The sequence below is a fragment of the Myotis nattereri genome (genome assembly GCF_964212035.1).
Source record: "Myotis nattereri genome assembly, chromosome: 2".
NCBI classification, from domain to species: Eukaryota; Metazoa; Chordata; class Mammalia; order Chiroptera; family Vespertilionidae; genus Myotis; species Myotis nattereri.
This window is the reverse complement of record NC_138076.1, coordinates 194,618,978-194,642,046: the sequence shown is the minus strand read 5'-3', so window position 1 is coordinate 194,642,046 and position 23,069 is coordinate 194,618,978. Positions and strand designations below refer to the sequence as shown.

At 43.7% G+C, this 23,069-nt stretch overlaps 1 protein-coding gene across 4 annotated transcripts in view; it reads left to right on the top strand.

Moving 5' to 3' along the window:
* Window positions 1-23,069, top strand: part of COPS7A (COP9 signalosome subunit 7A) — a 26,550-nt gene extending 3,481 nt beyond the window's left edge. Inside the window, exons 2-9 of one of the 4 annotated variants that reach the window (XM_081083197.1) lie at window positions 16,286-16,488; window positions 16,977-17,181; window positions 19,192-19,267; window positions 19,495-19,583; window positions 20,781-20,983; window positions 21,609-21,714; window positions 21,877-22,028; window positions 22,201-23,069. In XM_081083197.1, the coding sequence (XP_080939323.1) occupies window positions 17,020-17,181; window positions 19,192-19,267; window positions 19,495-19,583; window positions 20,781-20,983; window positions 21,609-21,714; window positions 21,877-22,028; window positions 22,201-22,240 (828 nt within the window). In that variant the 5' untranslated portion in view covers window positions 16,286-16,488; window positions 16,977-17,019 and the 3' untranslated portion in view covers window positions 22,241-23,069. Of the gene's footprint in view, window positions 1-16,285; window positions 16,601-16,777; window positions 17,182-19,191; window positions 19,268-19,494; window positions 19,584-20,780; window positions 20,984-21,608; window positions 21,715-21,876; window positions 22,029-22,200 lie in introns of those variants that run through there. The other 3 variants (XM_081083196.1, XM_081083198.1, XM_081083199.1) reach the window with 3 other exon arrangements.

Below are 23,069 nucleotides of genomic sequence, written 5' to 3'. Positions count from 1 at the left end.
GCACATGCATTCATTTCTATCAAAATCAGGTTTTTGTTTTAATTTATTTTAGGGAAGGAGGAAGAGAGAGAGAGAGAGAGAGAGAGAGAGAGAGAGAGAGAGAGAGAGAGACATCGTTGCCTCAAATCGAACCCAAAACCTAGGTATGTGCCCTCATCAGGAATCGAACCCACAACCTTCTGGTGCACTGGGAGGATGCTCCAACCAACTGAGCCACACCAGCCAGGGCCACAACCAGGTCTTATTCAGATTGCACTTCTAGGACACCACACTCTTGTTTCCCTCCAACCTTGCTGGCTTTTCTTTCTCAGTCTTTCTCTGCTCGACCTCTAAACATTAGAGCTTCTGAGGGCTTAGTCCTTGGCCCTCTTGTCTTTCCACATCCTCTGTCCAATGATGTCATCCAGTCCCAGGGCTTAAACACTATGTAAATGTCAGCGAGCCCTAAATTTATATCCAGAGCTCTAGACTCATTTATCCAACAGCTTCCTTGACATCTCCACTTGGGTGTCTAATAGCCATGTAAAGCTAATGCAGCTAAAATGCAACTTGAATGATCTCCTGGCCAATCCATTCCGTGCCTCCCCACCCTCACCCCCTGCCCCGGTGTTTCCCATCCACTTCTTTAGGCTAAAAACCTAGGAAACATCCTTCCTCCCTTTCCCCTTTCTTACTAATTCCCGCCCTGTATCTAATTCACCAGCAAGTCCTGTGAGTTCTGCATCCCAAATATACCCTGAATCCATCCACTTCTCTCCGTCTTTGTTGCTCTCACCCTGGTCCAAGCCATCGTCTCTCATCTTGAAGAGTGCAATAGCTGCCTAGCTGTTCCCTTGCTCCTCCCTTACCCTTTACAAACTTGTCTTCACAATATCTGGGAATATTTTAAAAATCAGAATCTTATCATGCTCTTGATAGATCTGAACTCGTTAGGAGAGGCCCTTCACCTTGTACTCCTCCTCAGTGTTCAAACAGTGTTCCTGCCAGATCGGGCGTCTTGTTTTTGTTTGTTTGTTTTTGTTTTTAATATATTTTATTGACTTTTTACAGAGAGGAAGGGAGAGGGATAGAGAGTTAGAAACATCGATGAGAGAGAAACATCGATCCGCTGCCTCCTGTACACCCCCCACTGGGGATGTGCCCGCAACCCAGATACATGCCCTTGACCGGAATCGAACCTGGAACCCTTCACTCCACAGGCCAACGCTCTATCCACTGAGCCAAACCGGTCAGGGCCAGATCGGGCATCTTGGTGTTCTGGATCTAGAACATCCAAAATCATTCTCTTAGAACCCCTGCACTTTTGATTCCTTCCTTCTGGAATCCTTTGTCTCGCTCTCCCTCTCCTTTTTACCTGGCTGCCTCCCTTTTGTCACTCAGCCACCCACTCTATTTCATCAGTATGTCTCATTGTCTTTCCAACTCACCTCACTCACTGAAATGATCTTATCGCTGTTTATTGTTTATTGTCTGCCCCACCCCACATACACTAGGGCTTGGCATATACGTAGATGCTCAATATGTATTGCTTAGTGAACTTGACCTGGGACTCCTGCCCACTGGAACTCTTCATTCTCTCTTTTACCCTCCACCTGCCTTTCCTCTCTTTCTTCCTGCCCTCCCTGATCTCTGCCCTGTGATCTGTGCACAATGCTTTCGGCTGAGTCTCTGCTCACACCCACGCCCCTCCAGACAATCATCCTTCATCCCCTGCACTATTACTATCATTAGCCTGGCACTCCCGCCTCCCGGAAGGAAGCCTGCTGTTCTGACCAGCATCTGCAGCGCTGCCCTCCTGCTTGTCTGTCCCTGGCAGTCCTGCATTCCAAGGTCAAAACAGCAGTGAGTGAGCCGTCCTCCTCGTGTCTCCCAGTGGGAAGAGTGCACATTGGATGTGAACCTCGCCATGTGAAGCAGGTCCACAAGTCACACCATAACCTGGGCCTCACTGGGCCCCAGTGCACCCTGAGGATGTGCAATAAGAGGACTCATTATGCGATGGGTGTGGGCCAGATTTATTCACTACCAGTTACACTGAGGACTTTGGGTCATTAGCAACTATTTCTAGTATTTTTGATTCACTCATTCATTCAGGGACTCCTTTTTTGTTTGTTTATCCTCACCCAAGTATATATATTTTTATTTATTTTAGAGAGAGAGGAAAAGAGAGAGAGAAACATTGATGTGAGAGAGAAACAGCTATCAGCTGCTTCTCATAAGCACCCCAACCAGGGACTGAACCTGGAACTTAGGTATGTGCCCTGACTGGGAATTGAACCCATGACCTTTTGGTGTATGGGATAACGCTCCAACAAACTGAGCCACCTGGCCAGGGCTCAAACACTCTTTTTTGAACACCGACCACATGCTGGGTACTGTACTGGGTACTGTACTGGGATACAGTGGAGAGCAAGAACAAAGCCATCACTGTCTTCCTGGAACTTAGAGTCTAGTGAGGGAGACAATGAAATACAGTGACAAGTGTGTTTTCAGGTAATTTTAAGACCTTCCCACACTCCACAGTCTATAAATTCTCTCCCTATGTCTGGCTCTTATCATGATCTCTGGGCTCACTGGGAGGTGCTGGTCTTTGTCAAGGTAAATTCCTGTCTGTTTCCTGTCCTCCAATGCCCAACATCCTTCTGAACTCTTCTCACTCTCAGCTGATGATCTTGCTTTCTGCTTTTCAGAGTAAATAGATGCAGACAGAAGAGAACTTCTGCCACCACATCCCATCCCACCTCTCCTTCTGGGGGGATCCCAGGCCTTTCAATCACCAAAGTCTTCACTCTAGGGATTGTCCCTTCCTCTCCCCAAGCATCACTCCTCCTCTCCACTTGGTTACTCCCAGCAGCTTGTAAGCATGCTGTTATTTCTCACAGCTGAAAACAAACCCTTCGTAGCTCCCTGTTCCCTCCAGTATCAGCCCTTCTCTGTTTCCTTGTACGGCAAAGCATCTCAGAAGATGGTCTCCATTCACCATCTTTTCCACGTCTCCCATTTTCCTTCTCTTTTATTAACTTAAAATTAAAAAATTAAAAAAATTATTGATCTTATAAGGAATGGGGAGAGGGATGGAGGGAAAAAGTAGGAGGAAGAGAGAGGGGTGGGGAAAGAGAAACATCGACATGAGAGAGAAACATTGATCAGTTGCTTCCAGTATGCACCCTGACCAGGAATCAAACCTACCACTTTTTTAAAAAATATATATATTTTTATTGATTTCAAAGAGGAAAGGAGAGGGAGAGAGAGATAGAAACATCAATGATGAGAGAGAATCATTGATTGGCTGCCTCCTGCATGCCCCCTGGGGATCGAGCCTGCAACCCAGGCATGTGCCCTGACCTGGAATCGAACCTGGGACCCTTCAGTCTGCAGGCCGACACTGAGCCAAACCAACTTGGGCGAACCTACCACTTTTTGGTGTATGGGATGATGCTCCAACCGACTGAGACACACCAGCCAGGGCTTAACTTAAGCTATTAAAATTTTGTAATTCACTATTTTGAATGGGTAATACATTCACATGTGCAAAAAGGTTTTCAATATATTAAAATGTACATAATGAAAGTTCTCATTCTCACCCCCGTCTACTATCTTTCCAGTTCCCACCCCTGCCCTCAATGTGACTAATTTCTCTGTATCCTTCCAGAGTTTCTTTGCGCATACACAAGCAAATACTGTAGTAATACACATGCTTATTTCCCCATGTATTTCACATAAAAGCTGATGTACTATGTATACTGTTCTACATCTTTCTTTTTTGACTTAACAACGTATCTTTGCTATCTTCCCATATCAATGAAGAGGAAGCTTTGTCATTTTTTCACACAGCTTCATAGTATTCTAGCGTATGGATATACTCCCCGTCTCTCTTAACCCACTCTGCCAGGCTTCTGCCCAAACTGCCCTCCTGAAACTCCTCTTCTCGAGGCTACCTGTGACTGCCATGTTTCCAAATCCAAAGGTCAGCTGTCAGTGCCATTTCACTTGGTGATCAGCAGCCTTTGATACAATGATCACATCCCCTTCTAGAAACACTTTCTTACCTTTTTTTTTAATTTTTTTTTTTATTAGTTAAGGTATTACAAATGTGTCCTCACCCCCCCCCCCCATTAGCCCCCAGCCTCCCCGCCCCGCACACTCATTCCCCTGTTGTCCATGTCCATTGGTTTGGCTTATATACATGTATACAAGTCCTTCGGTTGATGTCTTTACCTGACTTTTATGTTTCTTACATTGTCCTGAATTTTGTCCTCCCACACTGGATCCTCCTTCCCTTTTACTAGTTCCTCTTCATCTCCCTGACTGTACGTCTTGGCTCTTTTCTCTATCTGTGGTCACACCCCAGGGAATCTCATGCAGTCTCTGGGTTTTAAATATCATTTTTACTGATTATTTCTAAATTTTTATCTCTAGCCTAGCCCCTTCCCTTATTCCAGAGTTGCCCCTTCCTGAGTGCTTCCTCTCAGGCATCTCCATTCTTCTAGTTGATCAGAACAAACACCCTTAAGTCACTTTTTTTTTTCTTTTAAATATATTTTTATTGATTTCAGAGAGGAAGGGAGAGGGAGAAAGAAATAGAAATATCAATGATTAGAGAGAATCACTGATTGGCTGCCTCCTGCATGCCCCCTACTGGGGATCAAGCCCAAAACCTGGGCATGTGCCCTTGACTGGAATCGAACCCGGGACCCTTCAGTCCGCAGGCCGACGCTCCATCCACTGAGCCAAACCGGCCAGGGCTTAAGTCACCTTTTTAAAAAATATATTTTTAGTGATTTCAGAGAGGAAGGGAAAGGGAGAGAGAGATACCGTAGAAACATCAATGATGAGAATCACTGATTGGCTGCCTCCTGCATGCCCCCTTTTGGGGACTTGCCGGGGTCCAACCCCAGCGGGTCCAGGGGTCCCCAAAGGTGTGGACGGAGTCGGCGAAGAAGGAATGATGACACGGAGACAGCGTTCAGTTGATCAGCAGCCTAGCCAGGATCTCCAGCGAAGTTCTGTTTAGGATCTCCAGCCAGGTTCTGTGTCCATGGTCTCTTGCTAGGTTCTCCAGCCAGGTTCTCCAGGTTCTCCAGCCAGGTTCTGTCCAGGTTCTCCAGCCAGGTTCAGTCACCAGGTTCTAGTCAGGTTCTCTTGCCAATTTCTGTAGTCAGGTTCAGTCCAGGATCTTTTGCCATGTTCTCTCGCTAGGTTCTGTCTCTAGGTTCTGGGGCCAGTTTCTGTCCAGGATCTTTTGCCATGTTCTCTCCAACGAAGTTCTTCTGTCTCTAGAGAACTTTCTGTGTAGGTTCTGTGCCAATTTCTGTCTCTCTCTCTGTCTCTTGCTGTCTTCCTACATCTGTATTTATACCAGTTGATTCCAATCCTATCAATCTCTATTTCAAAGGTTAGGGCGTTTCTTATCTCCATTCCAGGGAGTAAAGATTATGTAGCTTAAGCATGATTGTTCGTAGTTAAAGTGATTAATTACCCACCTGGCACTTAGTTAAGAGGTTTTATTCCCTCCCTAACTTCAGGAGAAAATCCCTACCTGGGGAAACAACCTTTCTCAGAGACCTTGGTTAAAACACATAGTGCCTAGAAGGTGAGCAAACATATTAAGAACAGTATGCCATATATGCCAGGTCCCTTGAAACAGCAAGTATGGACCAGCTCCCAGCAGGGACTGAGCCCACAACCCAGGCATATGCCCTGACCAGGAATCGAATCAGTGACTGCTTGGTTCCTGGGTCGAAGCTCAACCGCTGAGCCACACCCGGCTGGACCCTCAAGTCATCTTTTTTATTTTTAATGTCTACAGCCCGCTAGTATTTTTTTAAAATTTAACTTTGTTATCTTTAAATATACATTATGTATAATATGTATTTATTTTATATGCAAATATAATTTTATATAGTAAAATTTGATGCACAAGATACTATTATATATGTTACTTATAAAGTAGAAAATTTAATTAAGTGTCTGTGAATCTACCACCCAACCCAAGGACTAGAAAGTTACCAATAAGTTGCATCTATGTGGTTCCCCCATCCTCCCATCCCCCTGCCTCCTCTTCCTATAATTACTACCTCCCCGATTTAAAAAAGTATTCCATTTTTTAAAAAATATGGTTTTCTCACAAATGGATATAAGCTTAATAAATATGTTGTTTAGTCTTGCTTACTTTTAATATAATAACATTGTATAGCTGAAACCGGTTTGGCTCAGTGGATAGAGCATCGGCCTGCGGACTGAAAGGTCCCAGGTTCGATTCTGGTCAAGAGCATGTACCTGGGTTGCAGGCACATCCCCAGTAGGAGGTGTGCAGGAGGCAGCTGATCGATGTTTCTAACTCTCTATCTCTCTCCCTTCCTCTCTGTAAAAAATCAATAAAATATATTTTAAAAAATAAATAAATAAATAAATAACATTTTATATTATAAAGTAGTATTTATATTATATTACATGTAACCCTCTGGTATATGTTTGTTTTTTCTTTTTAAAAAAAAAAAGTATGATTTTACTGATTTTAGAAAGAGATGGAGAGGGAGAGAGAAACATGGATGAGAAACATCAATCAGCTGCCTCCTGCACACCCCCTACTGGGGATCAAGCATACACTACATAGGCCAGGGCTGTTTGTTTTTCACTTAATAGGACATTGCCAAGATTTATCCATCTTGTTGCAGGTAACTGGAATTCATACACTTTCACTGGAAGATAATGTGCCACTGTGTGAATATACCAAATATGTCATAATTTATCTATTCTTTTGGTGGATTTATGATATTTTTGCTATTATACATATTGTTGCTATGAACATTATTTCATTTGTCTCCTGTATATGTGTGAGTTCTTCTTGAGCATATATCTATCGGTGAGACTGCTAGGCTGTGAGATATAAGAATAATCATCTTTTGCCGAAGCCGGTTTGGCTCAGTGGATAGAGCGTTGGCCTGTGGACTGAAAGGTCCCAGGTTCGATTCCGGTCAGGGGCATGTACCTTGGTTGCGGGCACATTCCCAGTGGGGAGTGTGCAGGAGGCAGCTGGTCGATGTTTCTCTCTCATCGATGTTTCTAACTATCTCTCTCCTTTCCTCTCTGTAAAAACTCAATAAAATATATTTTAAAAAAAAAGAATAATCATCTTTTGCAATGTACATGATTATCTAGCAACTATGCTGTACACCTGAAACTAATACAAAATAACATTGAATGGAAAAACAAAGAATAATCATCTTTGAGAAAGAATGCTGTTGTTGTTTTTCAGTATACGCTCCTACCAGCAATGCTTGAGTTATCTACATTCTCTCCAGCACTTGTATTTTTAGACTACTTAATTTTTGCCAACCCAGAAGTATCTCATTTTGTTTTATTTGGCACATATCTAATTATTAATGCAGTTGAGCATCTTTTCATATGCTTATTAGCCATTTGAATTTTCTCTTCTGGGAAATGCCTGATCATTTGGGTTGTTTGTATTTTTTTAATTGATTTGTAGGCATTCTTTATACATTCTGGATACCAATCTTTTGTCAGTTCCATATGTTGCAAATATTTTCTTTTTTGTGAAGATATTTTGTGACCTGTTCTTTGACTTTTTTCATTATGTACAGATGCTTCAAAGGCTTGCAGTGGGATTATATCCCCCATAAACACATTGTAAGTTGAAAATATTGATAACCCAAACGGTGAGCTGAGGTGTTTTTCCCGAGGTTGTGTCTCGCAACGCTGAAGAATGAGCTACGCGGACCAGAAGATTTAAGCAAAAGTGTGGAAAATTCATTACAAGCAGATTCAGACTCCCTGCAAGGGGTGGGGGGCCCAATAGTGGGCTGCCCGTTAAAGCCTTGTAGTCCAGGGGTATATATTCGCCACAAGCCTGCTCTATATCTACCTGTGTCGTCACCTGATTGATTCCCTCAGTTGTTCTTGCCCAGCAACGGACCTGAACTTTCCCTGTTTCTCTGTGTTGTTTTTCTGTTTCTATGCTGAACTTTCTCTGTTTCTATGTGTTTGTACATCTCGTTTACTGCAGGCCCTCCCTTGGTTTCCCCTGCCTCCTGCTTAGGGTCGAAACATTTTATTATTCCTGCCTGGTTGCTTCCTGTGGTTAGGCTGCTCAAACTGCCATGTCTGCCCCTGCCTGTTTCACCTGTTTTCCACTGGACCCCTGCCCCATCTGCCTGCGTTTCAAGTTAACCCTCTCAATATCTGCAAGTCGAAAATGCATGCCCAGCTGCTGTGGCTCAGGTGGTTGAGCATCGACCTATGAACCAGGAGGTCATGGTTCAATTCCCAGTTGGGGCACATGCCTAGGTTGCAGGCTCCATGATCCCCAGTATGGGGCATGCAGGAGGCAGCTGATCAATGATTCTCTTTCATTATTGATGTTTCTATCTCTCTCCCTCTCCCTTCTTTTCTGAAATAGATAAAAATATTTTTTTAAAAAGTGAAAGGCATTTACTACACCTACCCAGAGGAACATCATAACGTAACCTAGCCTACCTTTAAATGTGCTCAGAACACTTACATTAGCCTACAGTTGGACGAATATCTCGAGTTTCATCTCAAGTAATTGCCTTCCTCTTTTCACCAGAAGCAGGAGACACAGATGAGAGTTTGTACACGTGATGGGATGTGAGAACACAAAACACAATATCCAAAAACATGGGCAACACAGTACACTGAAAAGTGTTGGCTGTTTACCCTTGTGGTTGTGTGGCTGCCTGGGAGCTGCGGCTTGCTGCTGCCGCCTGGCATGAGAAAGTATCATACTGCATATGGCTAGCCATGGGAAAGACCAAAAATCAAAGTACAAAGAAGACATGTGTAAAACTTCAGACAATAAATAAAAAAAAATCAAAGTACAATTTCTACTGAATGGATATCACTTCCACATCATCATGAAGTTGAAAAATTGTAAGTCGAACTATTGTAAGATGGGGACTGTCTGTATTTTGAAGATCATAAGTTCTTAATTTTAACATAGGCATATTTATCAAACTTTCAGTTTATGATTGTGCTTTTCTTCCTTGTGTAAAAGAATCACTTTCTACCCTCCTGATCAGAAAGATATTTTCTTATATATTCACCAAAAAGATTTTAAACTTTTGCTCTTTATGCTTAATTCTACCTTGAACGGATTTTTGTGTATGTTGTGTTATAAGGATCTATTTTTCTTTCTTTTTAAAATGTTTATTTGTATTTTTTAATGATTTCAGAGAGGAAGGGAGAGTGAGATAGAAACATCAGTGAGGAGAGAGAATCATTGATTGGCTACCTCCTGCACATCCCACACTGGGGATTGAGCCTGCAACCCAGGCATATGCCCTGACCCGAAATTGAACTGAACCATGACCTCTTGGTTCATAGGTCAATGCTCAAGCACTGAGCCACGCCAGCTGGGCTCTTTTTTTTTCTTTTTTAATTGAAGAGAGAGAGCGAGATCAAGAGAGAGAGAGAGAGAGAGAGAGAGAGAGAGAGAGAGAGAGAGAGATCAAGTTGTTGTTCCACTTATTTATGCATTCATTGGTTGTTTCTTGTATGTGCCCTGACCAGAAATCGAACTCGCAACCTTGGCATATCCGGACTACTCTCTAACCAACTGAGCTACCTGGCCAGGGCTAGGATCTGTTTGTAATATGGAAAAATGATTTTCCTAATCTCATTTATTAAGCAGTCCCCCCTTTCTGCCTGATCTGCTTTGCTAATTCTATTATATATCAAAGTTCCAAATATACATGGCTCTGTTTCTGTCAACTTTTAAAAACCTGCACCAATAACACACTTTCTTAAATCCTACAAATTAAAAGTAAATCTAGTTATCTCCTGGAGCAAACACTACCTTTCCAATATAGTCTTCTTCAGGAGTATTTTGCCACTTTTTGGTCATTGCTCTATTTCAGAATCCATTTGTCAACTTCAATAGGATTTTGGTTGGAGCTGCATTGAATCCAAAGTCCAATTCAAGACAAATTGACATCTTTTTTACATTGAAACTCCCTATCATGGATTTGGGATATCCATTTACTAGTATTTAGGTCTTTAATGTCTTTCAATGAAATTGTATAATTTTCTGCATACAGATCATGTACATCTCTTGTTTTATTTCTTCCTAAAGTATATACTTCATTGCTTTTCTGTTATGGTAAATGATATTTTTTAAGATTACATTTTGAGCCGAAACTGGTTTGGCTCAGTGGATAGAGTGTCGGCCTGCAGACTCAAGGGTCCTAGGTTCGATTCCGGTCAAGGGCATGTACCTGGGTTGCGGGCACATCCCCAGTGGGAGATGTGCAGGAGGCAGCTGGTCGATGTTTCTCTCTCATCAATGTTTCTAACTCTCTATCTCTCTCCTTTCCTCTCTGTAAAAAATCAATAAAATATATTAAAAAAAAGAAAAGATTACATTTTGAGTTGTTTTTGCTGGTGTACAGAAATGCAGTTGATTTGAAATAATGATTTTAGAGCCAGCTACCTTGATAAGCTCCCTCTTCTGTATAATAATTTTTCTATAAACTTTTTGAATTTTCTACAATCATATCATCTGCAAATATAGCATTTTGCTTTTTCCTTTCCAATATCATGGCTTTAATTTCCTTTTCTTGTGCCGGCTATTGCCTTTAATACAATGTGAATACAAGTAGTGATAGCTGGCATCTTTCTTTTGTTCCTGACTTTAAAGGAAACACTTCCAGTGTTTTCCCAGTAAGAATGATGTTTGCTGTAGTTTAAAAAAAAATAACTTTTAGCCTGGCTGGTGTGGCTCAGTGGTTGAGCGTTGAACTATGAACCAGGAGGTCACAGTTTGATTCCCGGTCAGGGCACATGCCCAGGTTGTGGGCTTAACCCCGGTAGGGGGTGTGCAGGAGGCAGCTGATCAATGATTCTCTCTCATCGTTGATATTTCTGGGTTTTTTTGTTTGTTTTTTTTGTTTGTTTTTGTTTTTGTTTTTTTCATCGTTGATATTTCTATCTCTCCCTTTCCTTGCCTCTCGGAAATCAATAAAAAAATATTAAAAATATAATAATAAAATAACTTTTATCAAGTTAAGGAAGTCTCCTTTTATTTCTAATCTGTTGAGTTTTGTCATGTCTGGGTGTTGAACTAAATGCTTTGTAAAGCCCACTTTTATTGTGAAGTATAACACATAACGATAATGCAGAAAGACATAAATATAAAATACAGAATACTTATAGAGGGAATACTTGTGTAACCACCATCCAGGCTAACTAAGAGAACCTGGCCAGTATTCAAAAAGGATTTGTATGTGCTCGCTTCGGCAGCACATATACTAAAATTGGAATGATACAGAGAAGATTTGCATGGCCCCTGCGCAAGGATGACACGCAAGTTCGTGAAGCGTTCCATATTAAAAAAAAAAAAAAAAAGGATTTGTATGTTTCTACTCTGTCATACACCATTTCCTCTTCGCAGAGATAAGCAGTATTCTGACTGTCATGGAAATCACTTCCTTGCTTTTCTTAACAGTTTACCCATATTTGTGTACATTATTTAACAATATAGTTTCTTTTGTCTGCTTTTGAAGATATATATTGTGTATGTAATAATACTAGTGTATATATATGTTATATACATAGAAGTGGAATTACTGTATTATAGGGCATATTCCTTTTTATTAGATAATGCAGCTAAACTCTTTTCCAAAGTGATTTAACCACTTATACTCCGTTAATTGTATATCAGGGTTTCTATTGTCCCATATTCTTGTCAACACTTAATATTTTCAGACTTTAGACTATTCTGGGGCATCCAGTGGTATTTTATTATGGATTTAATTTGCGATTCTCTGATCACTAATGAAGTTGAGCACCTTTTCATATTTTGTTGACCTTGTGGATTTCCTCTTGTAAAGTGCTATTTCAGATCTGTAGTTCACGTTTGTAATTTTTATTGTTAGGATATTTTTCCCTGTTCATTTGAAAAAGTTCTTTACGCATCCTGAACACGTCCTTTGTCAGTTACGTATGTTGTAAGTGCTTTCTTCTATTCTGTGGCTTGTCTTTTAATGAACAAATGTTCTTGATTTTAATGTAGTCAAATGTATCAATCCTTTTTCCTTTATGGTTAGTGTATTTGAGTATTTCTTATGAAATATTTCCTTCCCCTGAATTCATGGATATATTTTTCTATATTATCTTCTAAAAGGCTTTTAATTTGCCTTTTACATTTATTTGTTTTGTTTTTATTGATTTCAGAGAGGAAGGGAGAGAGAGAGAGAAACATCAATGATGAGAGAGAATTATTGTCTGGCTGCCTCCTGCATGCCCCCAGCTGGGAATGGAGCCCGCAACCCATGCATGTGCCCTGACTGGGAATTAAACCGTGACCTCCTGGTTCTTAGGTCAATGCTCAACCACTGAGCCACGCAGGCTGGGCTGCCTTTTACATTTAATATAACATATAGTGGGGGATGATTTTTGTATATGGTTTAAGGTAGGGGTTTGTTTTATGTTTTCATATAGATAATTGTCACAGCACATTGAAATCTGCTTACTTTCTCTCCTGCTCAAAAGTGCAAACTCTCATAAATCAACTGTCTATATATTTGTGAATCTGTTTCTGCGTATGTATTTTGTTCCCGTGGTCAATTTATCTATCTATCTTGTGCCTCTACTATACTACCTTGATTGTTATGGCTTTGTGATTATGTCCTGGTATCTGGTAAAGCAAGTCTTTTCACCTTGTTCATCTTCGAGAGGCTATTATTGGCTTTTTACATTTCCATGTAAATTTTAGAATCAGTTTGTCAGTTCCACACAGTCACAACAAAGCCTGCTGGTATTTTGATTAGGATTGTACTGAATCTATAATCACCTTAGGGAGAATTGACTTCCTCGTGATATTGAGACTTTTACTCTATGAACATGATAATATCTCTCCATTTATGTTAGATCTGCAGTGTCTCATCCTAAATTATAATTTGCTGCATACAGGTCTTACACATATTTTGTTACATTTATATTTTTGTATTTGGTATTTTTCATATTAGTGAAAGTAGTAACTTTATTTTTTTAAAATATATTTTATTGATTTTTTACAGAGAGGAAGGGAGAGAGATAGTTAGAAACATCGATGAGAGAGAAACATCGATCAGCTGCCTCCTGCACATCTCCTACTGGGGATATGCCCGCAACCCAGGTACATGCCCTTGACCGGAATCGAACCTGGGACCTTTCAGTCCGCAGGCCGACGCTCTATCCACTGAGCCAAACTGGTTTCGGTGAAAGTAGTAACTTTAAAAATTATTCATCATCTAATTGTCTGTTGTTCATATACAGTGGGGCCTTGACTTACGAGTTTAATTCATTCCATGACAGAACTCGTAACTCAAATTACTCGTATGTCAAATCATAAAGTGAACGAGTGAGACACGTGATGCTGGGCTGATATCATGGCGTTCACTGTGACGTTCGCTGCGCCAACTAGCAGTGGGGTATCTGAAGTTGGCTCGTAACCCGAATTTTAGCTCGCAACTCAAAGCAAAAAATCGGCCGAGAGACGGCTCATATCTCAAAAAGCTCGTTAGTCGGGACAGTCGTAAGTCAAGGCCCCACTGTATAGATATGTAATTTATTTTGGGAGAGTTAATCCTCACCCAAGGATATTTTTTACATTGCTTTTCAGGGAGAGGAAGGTGGGGACAGAGAGAGAAAAACGAAGATGTGAGAGAAACCTGTAACCCAAGTACATGCACTTGACCAGGAATTGAGCCTCTGACCCTTCAATCCTAGGGCAGATGATAACCACTGAGAAACACACCAGTCAGGGTGAGTTTGTGTATATATATATTTAGCCTTGTTAAACTTATTCTAATTATTTATAGATTCTTTGAAATGTTTTACATTTGCTGTCACATTTTCATATATTTTGTAGATGGTAATGGCTTTGTTTATCTTTTTATGTAATCCTTTAACTTTTTCCCTCTTTATCTGACTGACTGCACTGGCTAAGACCTCCATTACAAGACTGAACAGAATTGGTGATACCAGGCATTCAATTATCAGATTAACAACTTCCCTTCTAGTTTTCTAAAAGATTTTTTAAAATCACAAGTGGAGGTTGATTTCATCATGTGCTTTCCCTGTATTTATTGAGATGAGTATATGATTTATTTACTTAATCTATTAATATGATTAATAAAGTGGATGTATTTTCTATTATCAAGCTCCCTTTAAATTTCTGACATAAATTCAAGTTAATCTTGGATATTTTATTTATTTATTTATTTTTGCACATTGATTCAGTTTGCTAGTGTTTTATTGAAGATTTTTGTATCTTTGTTAAGTGAGATTGGCCTGTAATTTTCCTTTCTAGTATTTCCCTTTTCTTGTAGGGTTATCAAAGTAATTCTGGCCCATGAGTTGAGGGGTGTCCTTTCTTTTCCTATTTTCTGGAAAAGTTCATACAGGACTAAAATGATGTGCACTTTGAAAATTTGGTGCAACTTGCCTGTATGATGTCATTCTTAACGTTTTCTCTTCATCTCACACCACACATCTAAACCATTTGCAAATTCTGTTCACTCTAGCTTTAAATTAAAATCAGAACTCAAAACTACTTCTCACTTCCACAGCCATTATGCCACCACCATCTCTCGCCTGGATGATTGCGGTAGCCTCTTTCTCTCTCTCTCTCTCTCTCTCTCTCTCTCTCTCTCTCTCTCTCTCTCTGTATTTTTTTTAAAAAAATTGATTTCAGAGAGAAAGAGAGATAGAAACATCAATGATGAGAGAGTCATCAATTGGCTGCCTTCTGCATGCCTTACATTGGGGGATTGATCCTGCAACCAGGGCATGTGCCCTGACCAGGAATCCATGACCTCCCATGACCATGACCTCCTGGTTCATAGGTTAAAACTCAACTACTGAGCCAGCTGGCCAGGCTTCAGTAGCCTCTTAATTGAACTTGTTGCTTCTGTTCATGCATCCATCACGACATTTGAACATTTTTAAAAACTGATTTGAGAGAGAGAGGAAGAGAGAGAAACACATCAATTTGTTCCACTTTTTTTGTTTGTTTGTTTTTAATCCTTACCGGAGGATATTTTTTCCATTGGTTTTTAAAGAGAGTGAAGGGAGTCCTAACCGGTTTGGCTCAGTGGATAGAGCGTCAGCCTGCAGACTCAAGGGTCCCAGGTTCCATTCCGGTCAAGGGCATGTACCTTGGTTGCGGGCACATCCCCAGTAGGGAGTGTGTAGGAGGCAGCTGATCGATGTTTCTCTCTCATCGATGTTTCTAACTCTTTTTTTAAAATATATTTTATTGATTTTTCACAGAGATGAAGGGAGAGGGAGAGAGAGTTAGAAACATAGATGAGAGAGAAACATTGATCAGCTGCCTCCTGCACGTCCCGCCCCCCCCCCCCCCCCATGTGCCAGCAACCAACGTACATGCCCCTGACGGGAATCGAACCCAGGATCCTTGAGTCCGCAGGCCGACGCTCTATCCACTAAGCAAACCGGTCAGGGCTGATGTTTTTAACTCTCTATCGCTCTCCCTTCCTCTCTGTAAAAAAATCAATAAAATATATTAAAATAAAAATATATTAAAGAGAGTGGAAGGGAGAGAGGGAGTGTGTTGGGGTGAGGGGGGGAACGGGAACAAACATCTGATGTGAGAGAGACACTGTGGGGGAGGGGATCCAACCTGTAACCCAGGTAGTGCCCTTGAACCAGGGAGTCAAACCAGCGACCTTTTGGTTTCCAGGCCGATTTATAACCTTTGAGCACCACCGGCCAGGGGTGTTCCACTTATTTTTAAAAATATATATATTTCTTTATTGATTTCAGAGAGGAAGGGAGGAGAGAGAGATAAAAACATCAATGATGAGAGAGAATCATTGATCAGCTGCCTCCTGCACACACCCCACTGGGGATTGAGCCTGCAACCCAGGCATGTGCCCTTGGCGGGAATCGAACCTGGGACCCTTCGGTCCGAAGGCTGATGCTCTATCCACTGAGCAAGCTGGCTAGGGCATGTTCCACTTATTTATGCATTTATTGGTTGCCTCCCATAGGTGCCCCCACCAGTTCTCAAACCCGAAAGGTTTGGGTGTATGGGAGGACACTGAACCCCCGCTCCAGGGCAGACCCAGAAACGTTAAACACAACCACTGCATACCTGCCTGAGCCCAGAAGCTCCCTCTGCATTTAGCGTCTAGCCATGGCCCACAATAAAGTTTTATTGAAACAAAGCAGGAAAAAAAAAAAGGTGCTCGTCAGTCTTTCCTCACCAACCAATCAGAGAGTAGAATGCTTATGTCGCTCACAGGCGCTCCAGCAGTCGGAAGACGGGAGCGGGGACACGTCCCGCCCCCAGACCCGCCTTCTAAGAGCGGAAGTACGGCCGGAAGTCAGCCATAGAGTTGAGCCGCCAGAGCGACCCTGAAGGGAGGTGGCAGGAAAGACTCGGAACGGCTGCCGGAGGTGACGGAGCGGCGGCCCCGCCCGGCGATCGGGAAGACGAAGCTTCAGGTAGCAGCCCGCAGAGTCTAACCGAGGGTACGACGCGGCAAGCTGCGGGAGCCCACAGTCTCTGGGCGGCCTCTTTAAGGGAGGGGGCGGAGCCACGCGGCAGGACCGGAGGGTGAGGTCACGTGGCGGGGGGCACTTGCGGGGCACAGTGGAGATTAGAAGGAGCGTTGTCGTTGGGGTAGAGACCATGTGACACCCCTTCCCCCACTGCATCCTGTGCCTGGGGGTTCAGCGGGCTGTACGCGGTAGGGCTTGGGGTTAGGCCCAGGGGTGGGGGGCGGGCCGACTGGGCGTGGCGACCCTGTCCCAGCCTGGCATCCTTCAAGGTGTGGCGGATTTGACGATTCCTGGATCCGAGGTGTAGACGGCTCCCTCTCTGACTCCCCGTTGCAGAAGGGATTCTGTGCCTCTGCAGTCAGCCCTAGCCCTGTGCTTCTTATCCTCCCAATGTCCGGGGACCTCCAGCTTCACATCCTCTCTCCTTGCAGCTCCAGACATCCTGAGCCCAGGTCCCCCCAGCTCAGTGCAGCCATGAGTGCCGAGGTGAAGGTGACAGGGCAGAACCAGGAGCAATTTCTGCTCCTGGCCAAGTCGGCCAAGGGGGCAGCGCTGGCCACACTCATCCACCAGGTGCTGGAGGCCCCTGGTGTCTACGTGTTTGGGGAACTGCTGGATATGCCTAATGTTAGAGAGGTGGGTTCCTGGCCTGGATAGCCCACCGGGAAGCTTGGGGTTCACGTTTGAATTTGAGGTGGGTGGGCAGGACTCACTTTGCAACCCCATAACCATTCACTTGAACAATATCAGGATGATGATTAACTGGCACCTTGCAGTACGTACACAAGTAAACTCTTAGTTTCCCTTTGAGGATGAATGATCTGTGAAACCCAGTATTTTTTATTTTTATTTTTTTAAATATATATTTATTGATTTTAGAGAGGAAGGGAGAGAGAGAGAGAAATATCAATGATGAGAGAGTCATTGATGGGCTGCCTCCTGCATGCCACCCGCAACCTGGGCATGTGCACTTGACTGAAACTGAACCTGGGACCCTTCACTCCACAGACCAGCGCTCTATCCACTGAGCCAAACTGGCTAGGGCTTATTTTTTATTTCTAAGCAAAAGAGCATGTGATTCAGAATAGGAGACCAGATTCCATCTTGTCTCCACCAATGTAATAGCTCTTAATAATCATGTCTCAGTGTTCTCTTTTAAAAATGGAGCTGTGCCCTGGCTGGATAGCTCAGTTGGTTAGAGCTTGTCCCGATATGCCATGGTTGTGGGTTTGGTCCCTGGTCATGGCAAATACAAGACTCAACCAATGAATGCATAAATAAATGGAACAACAAATAGAAAAAAGAAATAAATAAAAAATGGAGCTGATACTGCTCTTCACCATTGCTGTAGAAATCAGGTGAGATTACTGGAAAGTGTAAAGTCTGGTACAAATGGAAGGAATGAATGTGAAATTGGCATACCCTGTCCCCCCCACCCCACCCCCACACCACACCATCACTTAAGTTAGATCATATAGAAGGTATCTTTTCCCCAAAGACATGTGGCAAGGTGCTAGAAACACAGTAGAGGGAACTATTCACACAGAAGTGGTAGAGTTAAGAGTTTACAATCCACAGGGTGTAGATTGCCAAGATGTATGAAACCAGCCCAAGTCCTGAGCTGCTATGACAGTGGTATGTGGGCAAACTGTGAATTAAGTTGTCAATGGCCAGTGACTGAGTCAGTGGATTTAGTCTTTTGGGATTACTCTGTGCTATAGAGAAAACTGGCTGCCTTCTTTCCCTGCTTTCCTCTGCAATGGAGCTAAACAGTCAGTCAAAGTGAAGAAAAGTATTTATTGGATGCCTGTTGTCTGGGAATGCCAGGAAAGTAGTCAAAGACAACAGTACTTCTGAAGCCTTCATTTCAGTTAGAGATCAGATGAATGGATATACATATACAAATCATTTATTCAGCAAGTTATTTATTGAGAGCGACAACTACATGCTTAGCTCTGCTTGACCTAAGAGGGATACCAAAGACTGGGCCTGTCATCTTGTTGAAGAGAGAGATATTCTAAGGTAACAACCTTAGGCAAGTTTTGATTAAGTGTCAGAATGAGTGATCAGGAATAGGAGGAGAGGAGATCTGGGTGGGCTGGCCTGGGTGATGAAGGCCTGGTGAAGCAGGGCTGAAGCAGAGGCCACAAATTCCAGTGGCTGCCTAGGCCATGCAGCTGGCAGAGATGAGTGAGGCTGAGGCAGGAGTCTGGTGAATTGGGGAGTATAGCAGACTGCCTAAAGATAATCAGATTTATAAATACACACACTAAATTTACAAATAAAAAACACCATTTGCAATGTCTGGTGCATGCGTGTGTGTGTGTGTGTGTGAGAGAGAGAGAAATATTGAACACTGAATGTTCTCAACTCTGAATTTAGGGTAGGAATTGGAGGTTATGAAGGCAGAGGGCATTGTGATTGGGGGCGGGGGGGGGGGCGGGAGTAGTATAAATGAAGGCCTGGAGGTGGAAATGAGGCCTTCCTATGTGGACAGTGATCAGAGAGGCAGAGTTCCTTTCAGTGAGCCTGGAGAGCCAATGGAAGGGAATGGTGGGGCCAGGAAGTGGGATTCAAAGCAGGTTAAGGCAGGGAGAAGGGTGAATAGAGGCCCTTCCTGTCATCTCTTCCCTCATATTCTTGCAGCTGGCTGAGAGCGACTTCGCTTCCACGTTCCGCCTGCTCACGGTGTTTGCTTACGGGACATATGCTGACTACTTAGGTAACCAGAGGGGCTGGAGCTCGGGAGTAGTGGGGGTGGGAGAAGGGCAATTTCTGGAGGGACTTCAGAGAAATTCCCAAGATATCCTACTTAGATCCCTTAGGTACACAGGGTCAAGGTCAAGACCTGAATCGGCATGGAAAACTTGGGAAAAAAAGCAAGGGACAGAGGCTTGGCCTTCCCACAAAAAGGAAATCAGGATGTCCTACTTTGTCCTTTTTTTCCAGCTGAAGCCCGGAATCTTCCCCCACTCACAGAGGCTCAGAAGAATAAGCTTCGACACCTGTCAGTCGTCACCCTAGCTGCCAAAGTCAAGGTGAGTGACACTCCCCCAGTCCTGAGCCACAGAGCATCCTTTTGTATGTCCCTTCACAAGAGCCATCTGAAGGGAATTTGTACTGGGACAGCCTTTGATACACTGTTGCTTCTTCCTGCCTTCCCCTCCACATTCTTCCTAGATCTGTATCTAAACATCACCTGCAGCCTTTTTAGGCTGAGTATTTTTCTCTTAGCTGTCTGTTTCGTTTTTATTTTTCTTTTTTTTTTTTATTTTATTGATTTTTTTTTACAGAGAGGAAGGGAGAGAGATAGAGAGTTAGAAACATTGATGAGAGAGGAACATCGATCAGCTGCCTCCTACACATCTCCTACTGGGGATGTGCCCGCAACCCAGGTACATGCCCTTGACCGGAATCGAACCCGGGACCCTTCAGTCCGCAAGCCGACGCTCTATCCACCGAGCCAAACCGGTTTCGGCTCGTTTTTATTTTTCAATCAACTTTAAGTTCTAACTAAAACATCTTTTGTGTGTGGGGTCAAAATAGCAACTGGGATGCCACTCGCTATTTTACAAGGATCACCCTCCTTCCCACCATAGAACGGCCCATGCAAACAGCCTAGGCTCTCTCTTCTGGTGAAGTGCTAGACTTCTTTTCTAGAATAAGGAATATATAACCAGAAGTGTTTGTGTGTGTGTTTTTTTTGTTGTTGTTAAATATCCCCCTCCTGTCCATTTGCACTCTCCCAATCATTACTAGACTCTCCCATCATTCTAATGATTTTACTTAAGTCGGGCTGCCTCTTGTGAGAAGTCTTTTTGGAAGTATGCTGAGTATAAATGGTAACAGTAACTCTAGACCTCTACCACCACATACTTCCATTATGTCAAGCTTCAAGCTGATCTTGAGCAAGGTCTGTACACTACCCTGAGCTATGGCCAGAGGATTGACACCCAGGCAGATAATCACTTTCTTCCTCTGGTGTGAGAGGTAAGGGTGATAGGAGAGCACAAGTCGTATATGTTATTTAAGATAGCCCTTCTCATGCTGTTATTTTTCAGGCAGTAATACTTCTATTTATTTTGTGGTAGAACCAACCTTTTAGAAGAAATGATTTAGGAATAGGAGTGGAGCGTAGGCAGGTGAGCCTAGGTGGGGGAGAGGAGTGAAGAATCTCGGAAGTCCTTCTCTATGGCAGAGCCTCACAAATCCCAGCCCGACCTCCCCGGCTCCAGTGTATCCCATATGCAGTGTTGCTGGAGGCCCTTGCCCTGCGGAATGTGCGGCAGCTGGAAGACCTTGTCATAGAGGCCGTGTATGCCGACGTGTTACGTGGCTCCCTGGACCAGCGCAATCAGCGGTTGGAAGTTGACTACAGCATTGGACGGGACATCCAGCGCCAGGACCTCAGTGCCATTGCCCGAACCCTACAGGAGTGGTGAGACCTGTGTCCTGGCACTGTCCCTTCTCTTTCACCCACGCAGGGGAGAGGTGCTTTGGAGGTTGAGGGCTGGGCGGCAGAGGTGGAATTCAAGAGGATGAAGGGAAATGGGCTCGTTCCTTCTGAGAGAAGACAGGAGTGGAGGGGCTTGGGAGGCAAGAGACAGGAGATGGTGTCCTTAGTGTCATAACTGGGGGAGGGAAAGGTGAGTTGTACTCTTGAGAGGATCCTCACTGGGAAGTTGGTTACCTTAGGCTGGATTCAACCCATTAGTCTGTAACCAGCACTGTCCACAGGCCCTGGGCCTCTTCCACTTCTGCTTTCTCTAACTTTAATTAGTACACCTTTAATTTCTCTTTAGCAGCCCCTATCCCACTTTGGTTTTGAGTTCCTACTCCCATTTTGCACATCACTCCATTCACTTCCTTATACCTCTCTAATCCTGCCTGAGTGTCCTGGCTCCTGGGAATATTGTTGCAGGTGGTTTCCAGATGCCCTGGTGAGGGTTCCTAACTCAGACAAGGATTTGCATATCAGGATCTAGGGTTCTTTCTGGGTCTATTTTTAGTGAGTCTGTGATCACAGCTCTCTTCTGCTGACACTTGTCTCCTCATTCCCGCAGGTGTGTGGGCTGCGAGGTAGTGCTGTCAGGCATTGAGGAGCAGGTGAGCCGTGCCAACCAGCACAAGGAGCAGCAGCTGGGCCTGAAGCAGCAGATTGAGAGTGAGGTGAGCTGTCAGGGGAGTGAGACAGACCCAAGCTCCTTCAGCCGGGGCCAGTTGTCAAATGCAGAGGGGTTTGGACAGTGGCTGTAGCAGACAAACAAGGTGGGCAGGACTGTCAGGTTCTGGAACCTTCCTTGTTATCCCCCACTCCTTTCATCCTGGTAGGTCGCCAACCTTAAAAAAACCATTAAAGTTACAACAGCAGCAGCAGCCGCAGCCACATCTCAGGACCCTGAGCAACACCTGACTGAACTGAGAGAACCAGCTGCTGGCACCAACCAGCGCCAGCCCAGCAAGAAAGCCTCAAAGGGCAAGGGGTGAGCCAGTGTGGCAGGAATTGCTCGCTTCGCTTCCGGGGTGCCCTGCTTTTTCTTCAGAGACCTGGCTGCCTTCACTCCCTTTAGTCATTTGCAGGGGGTAGGGAATGGGGGGAACCTTCAGGGATTAGGGGATTCCTTGCAGCTTCTCTCTCTTTCTTCTCCTTGCCAGGCTCCGAGGGAGCGCCAAGATTTGGTCCAAGTCGAACTGAAGGGACTGTCGCTTTTTTCCTCTGGGGATACGGGGTCCCAGCTGCCTGGCTGCCCCTTAGGAGTCCTCAGAGAGCCTTCCTGTGCCCCTGGCCAGCTGATAATTCTAGGTTCATGACCTTTCATCTCTCTTCTGTCCCCCACCCCCAAGCATAGATCACACCTTCTCTAGGGAGGAGGCAAGTACAAGCCATGTTTTGTTGGTACCTTTTGTTTTATGTGACTTTCTGATGTGTCCCATTGTCCCCCTCCCCTTCCCTACCATGCTCTCTCTCCTATATTTTTAAGAGACAGCACTGCCCTTGTTTATTATATGTCATTGAGTAGGTGGGGCTGCTGGTCTCCAATAAACCCACATGTGATCCTTGTCCTACCACCCCACCCCTGCATGACTAATTCCCGATTCCTACTCCCTACCCCCAGCCTATTTGGGCAGCATCTACAGAGCCGTAGGGCTCCCATCTCTGTTCCCACCCTGAAAGTTCTGGGAGCTAGTCTGCCATTCTAGGAGTCACTGGACACTTTCATCCTCAAATTTTGTCGTTTCTTTTCACCTCCCCTTGGGTCCTGGGAATGCTGCTGCTTCAATGACCCCAGAGCCTAAGAAGGGCAGCTGTTTCTCGAGATGTTGAGAAATAGTTCTTTCTTGGCCCTGGCTATCTTAGAAAGCCTGATGGCAAACCTGGAAGAATTTATACTTCCTTTTTGTGAGTTTTATGGAGAAGGAAAGGGGATATAGATTGTATTAAAAAAGTATACATATATATACTATATCTATATATAACAACACAGAAATAAATCTATGATAAGTCTATCTGTAAGCATGCCCTG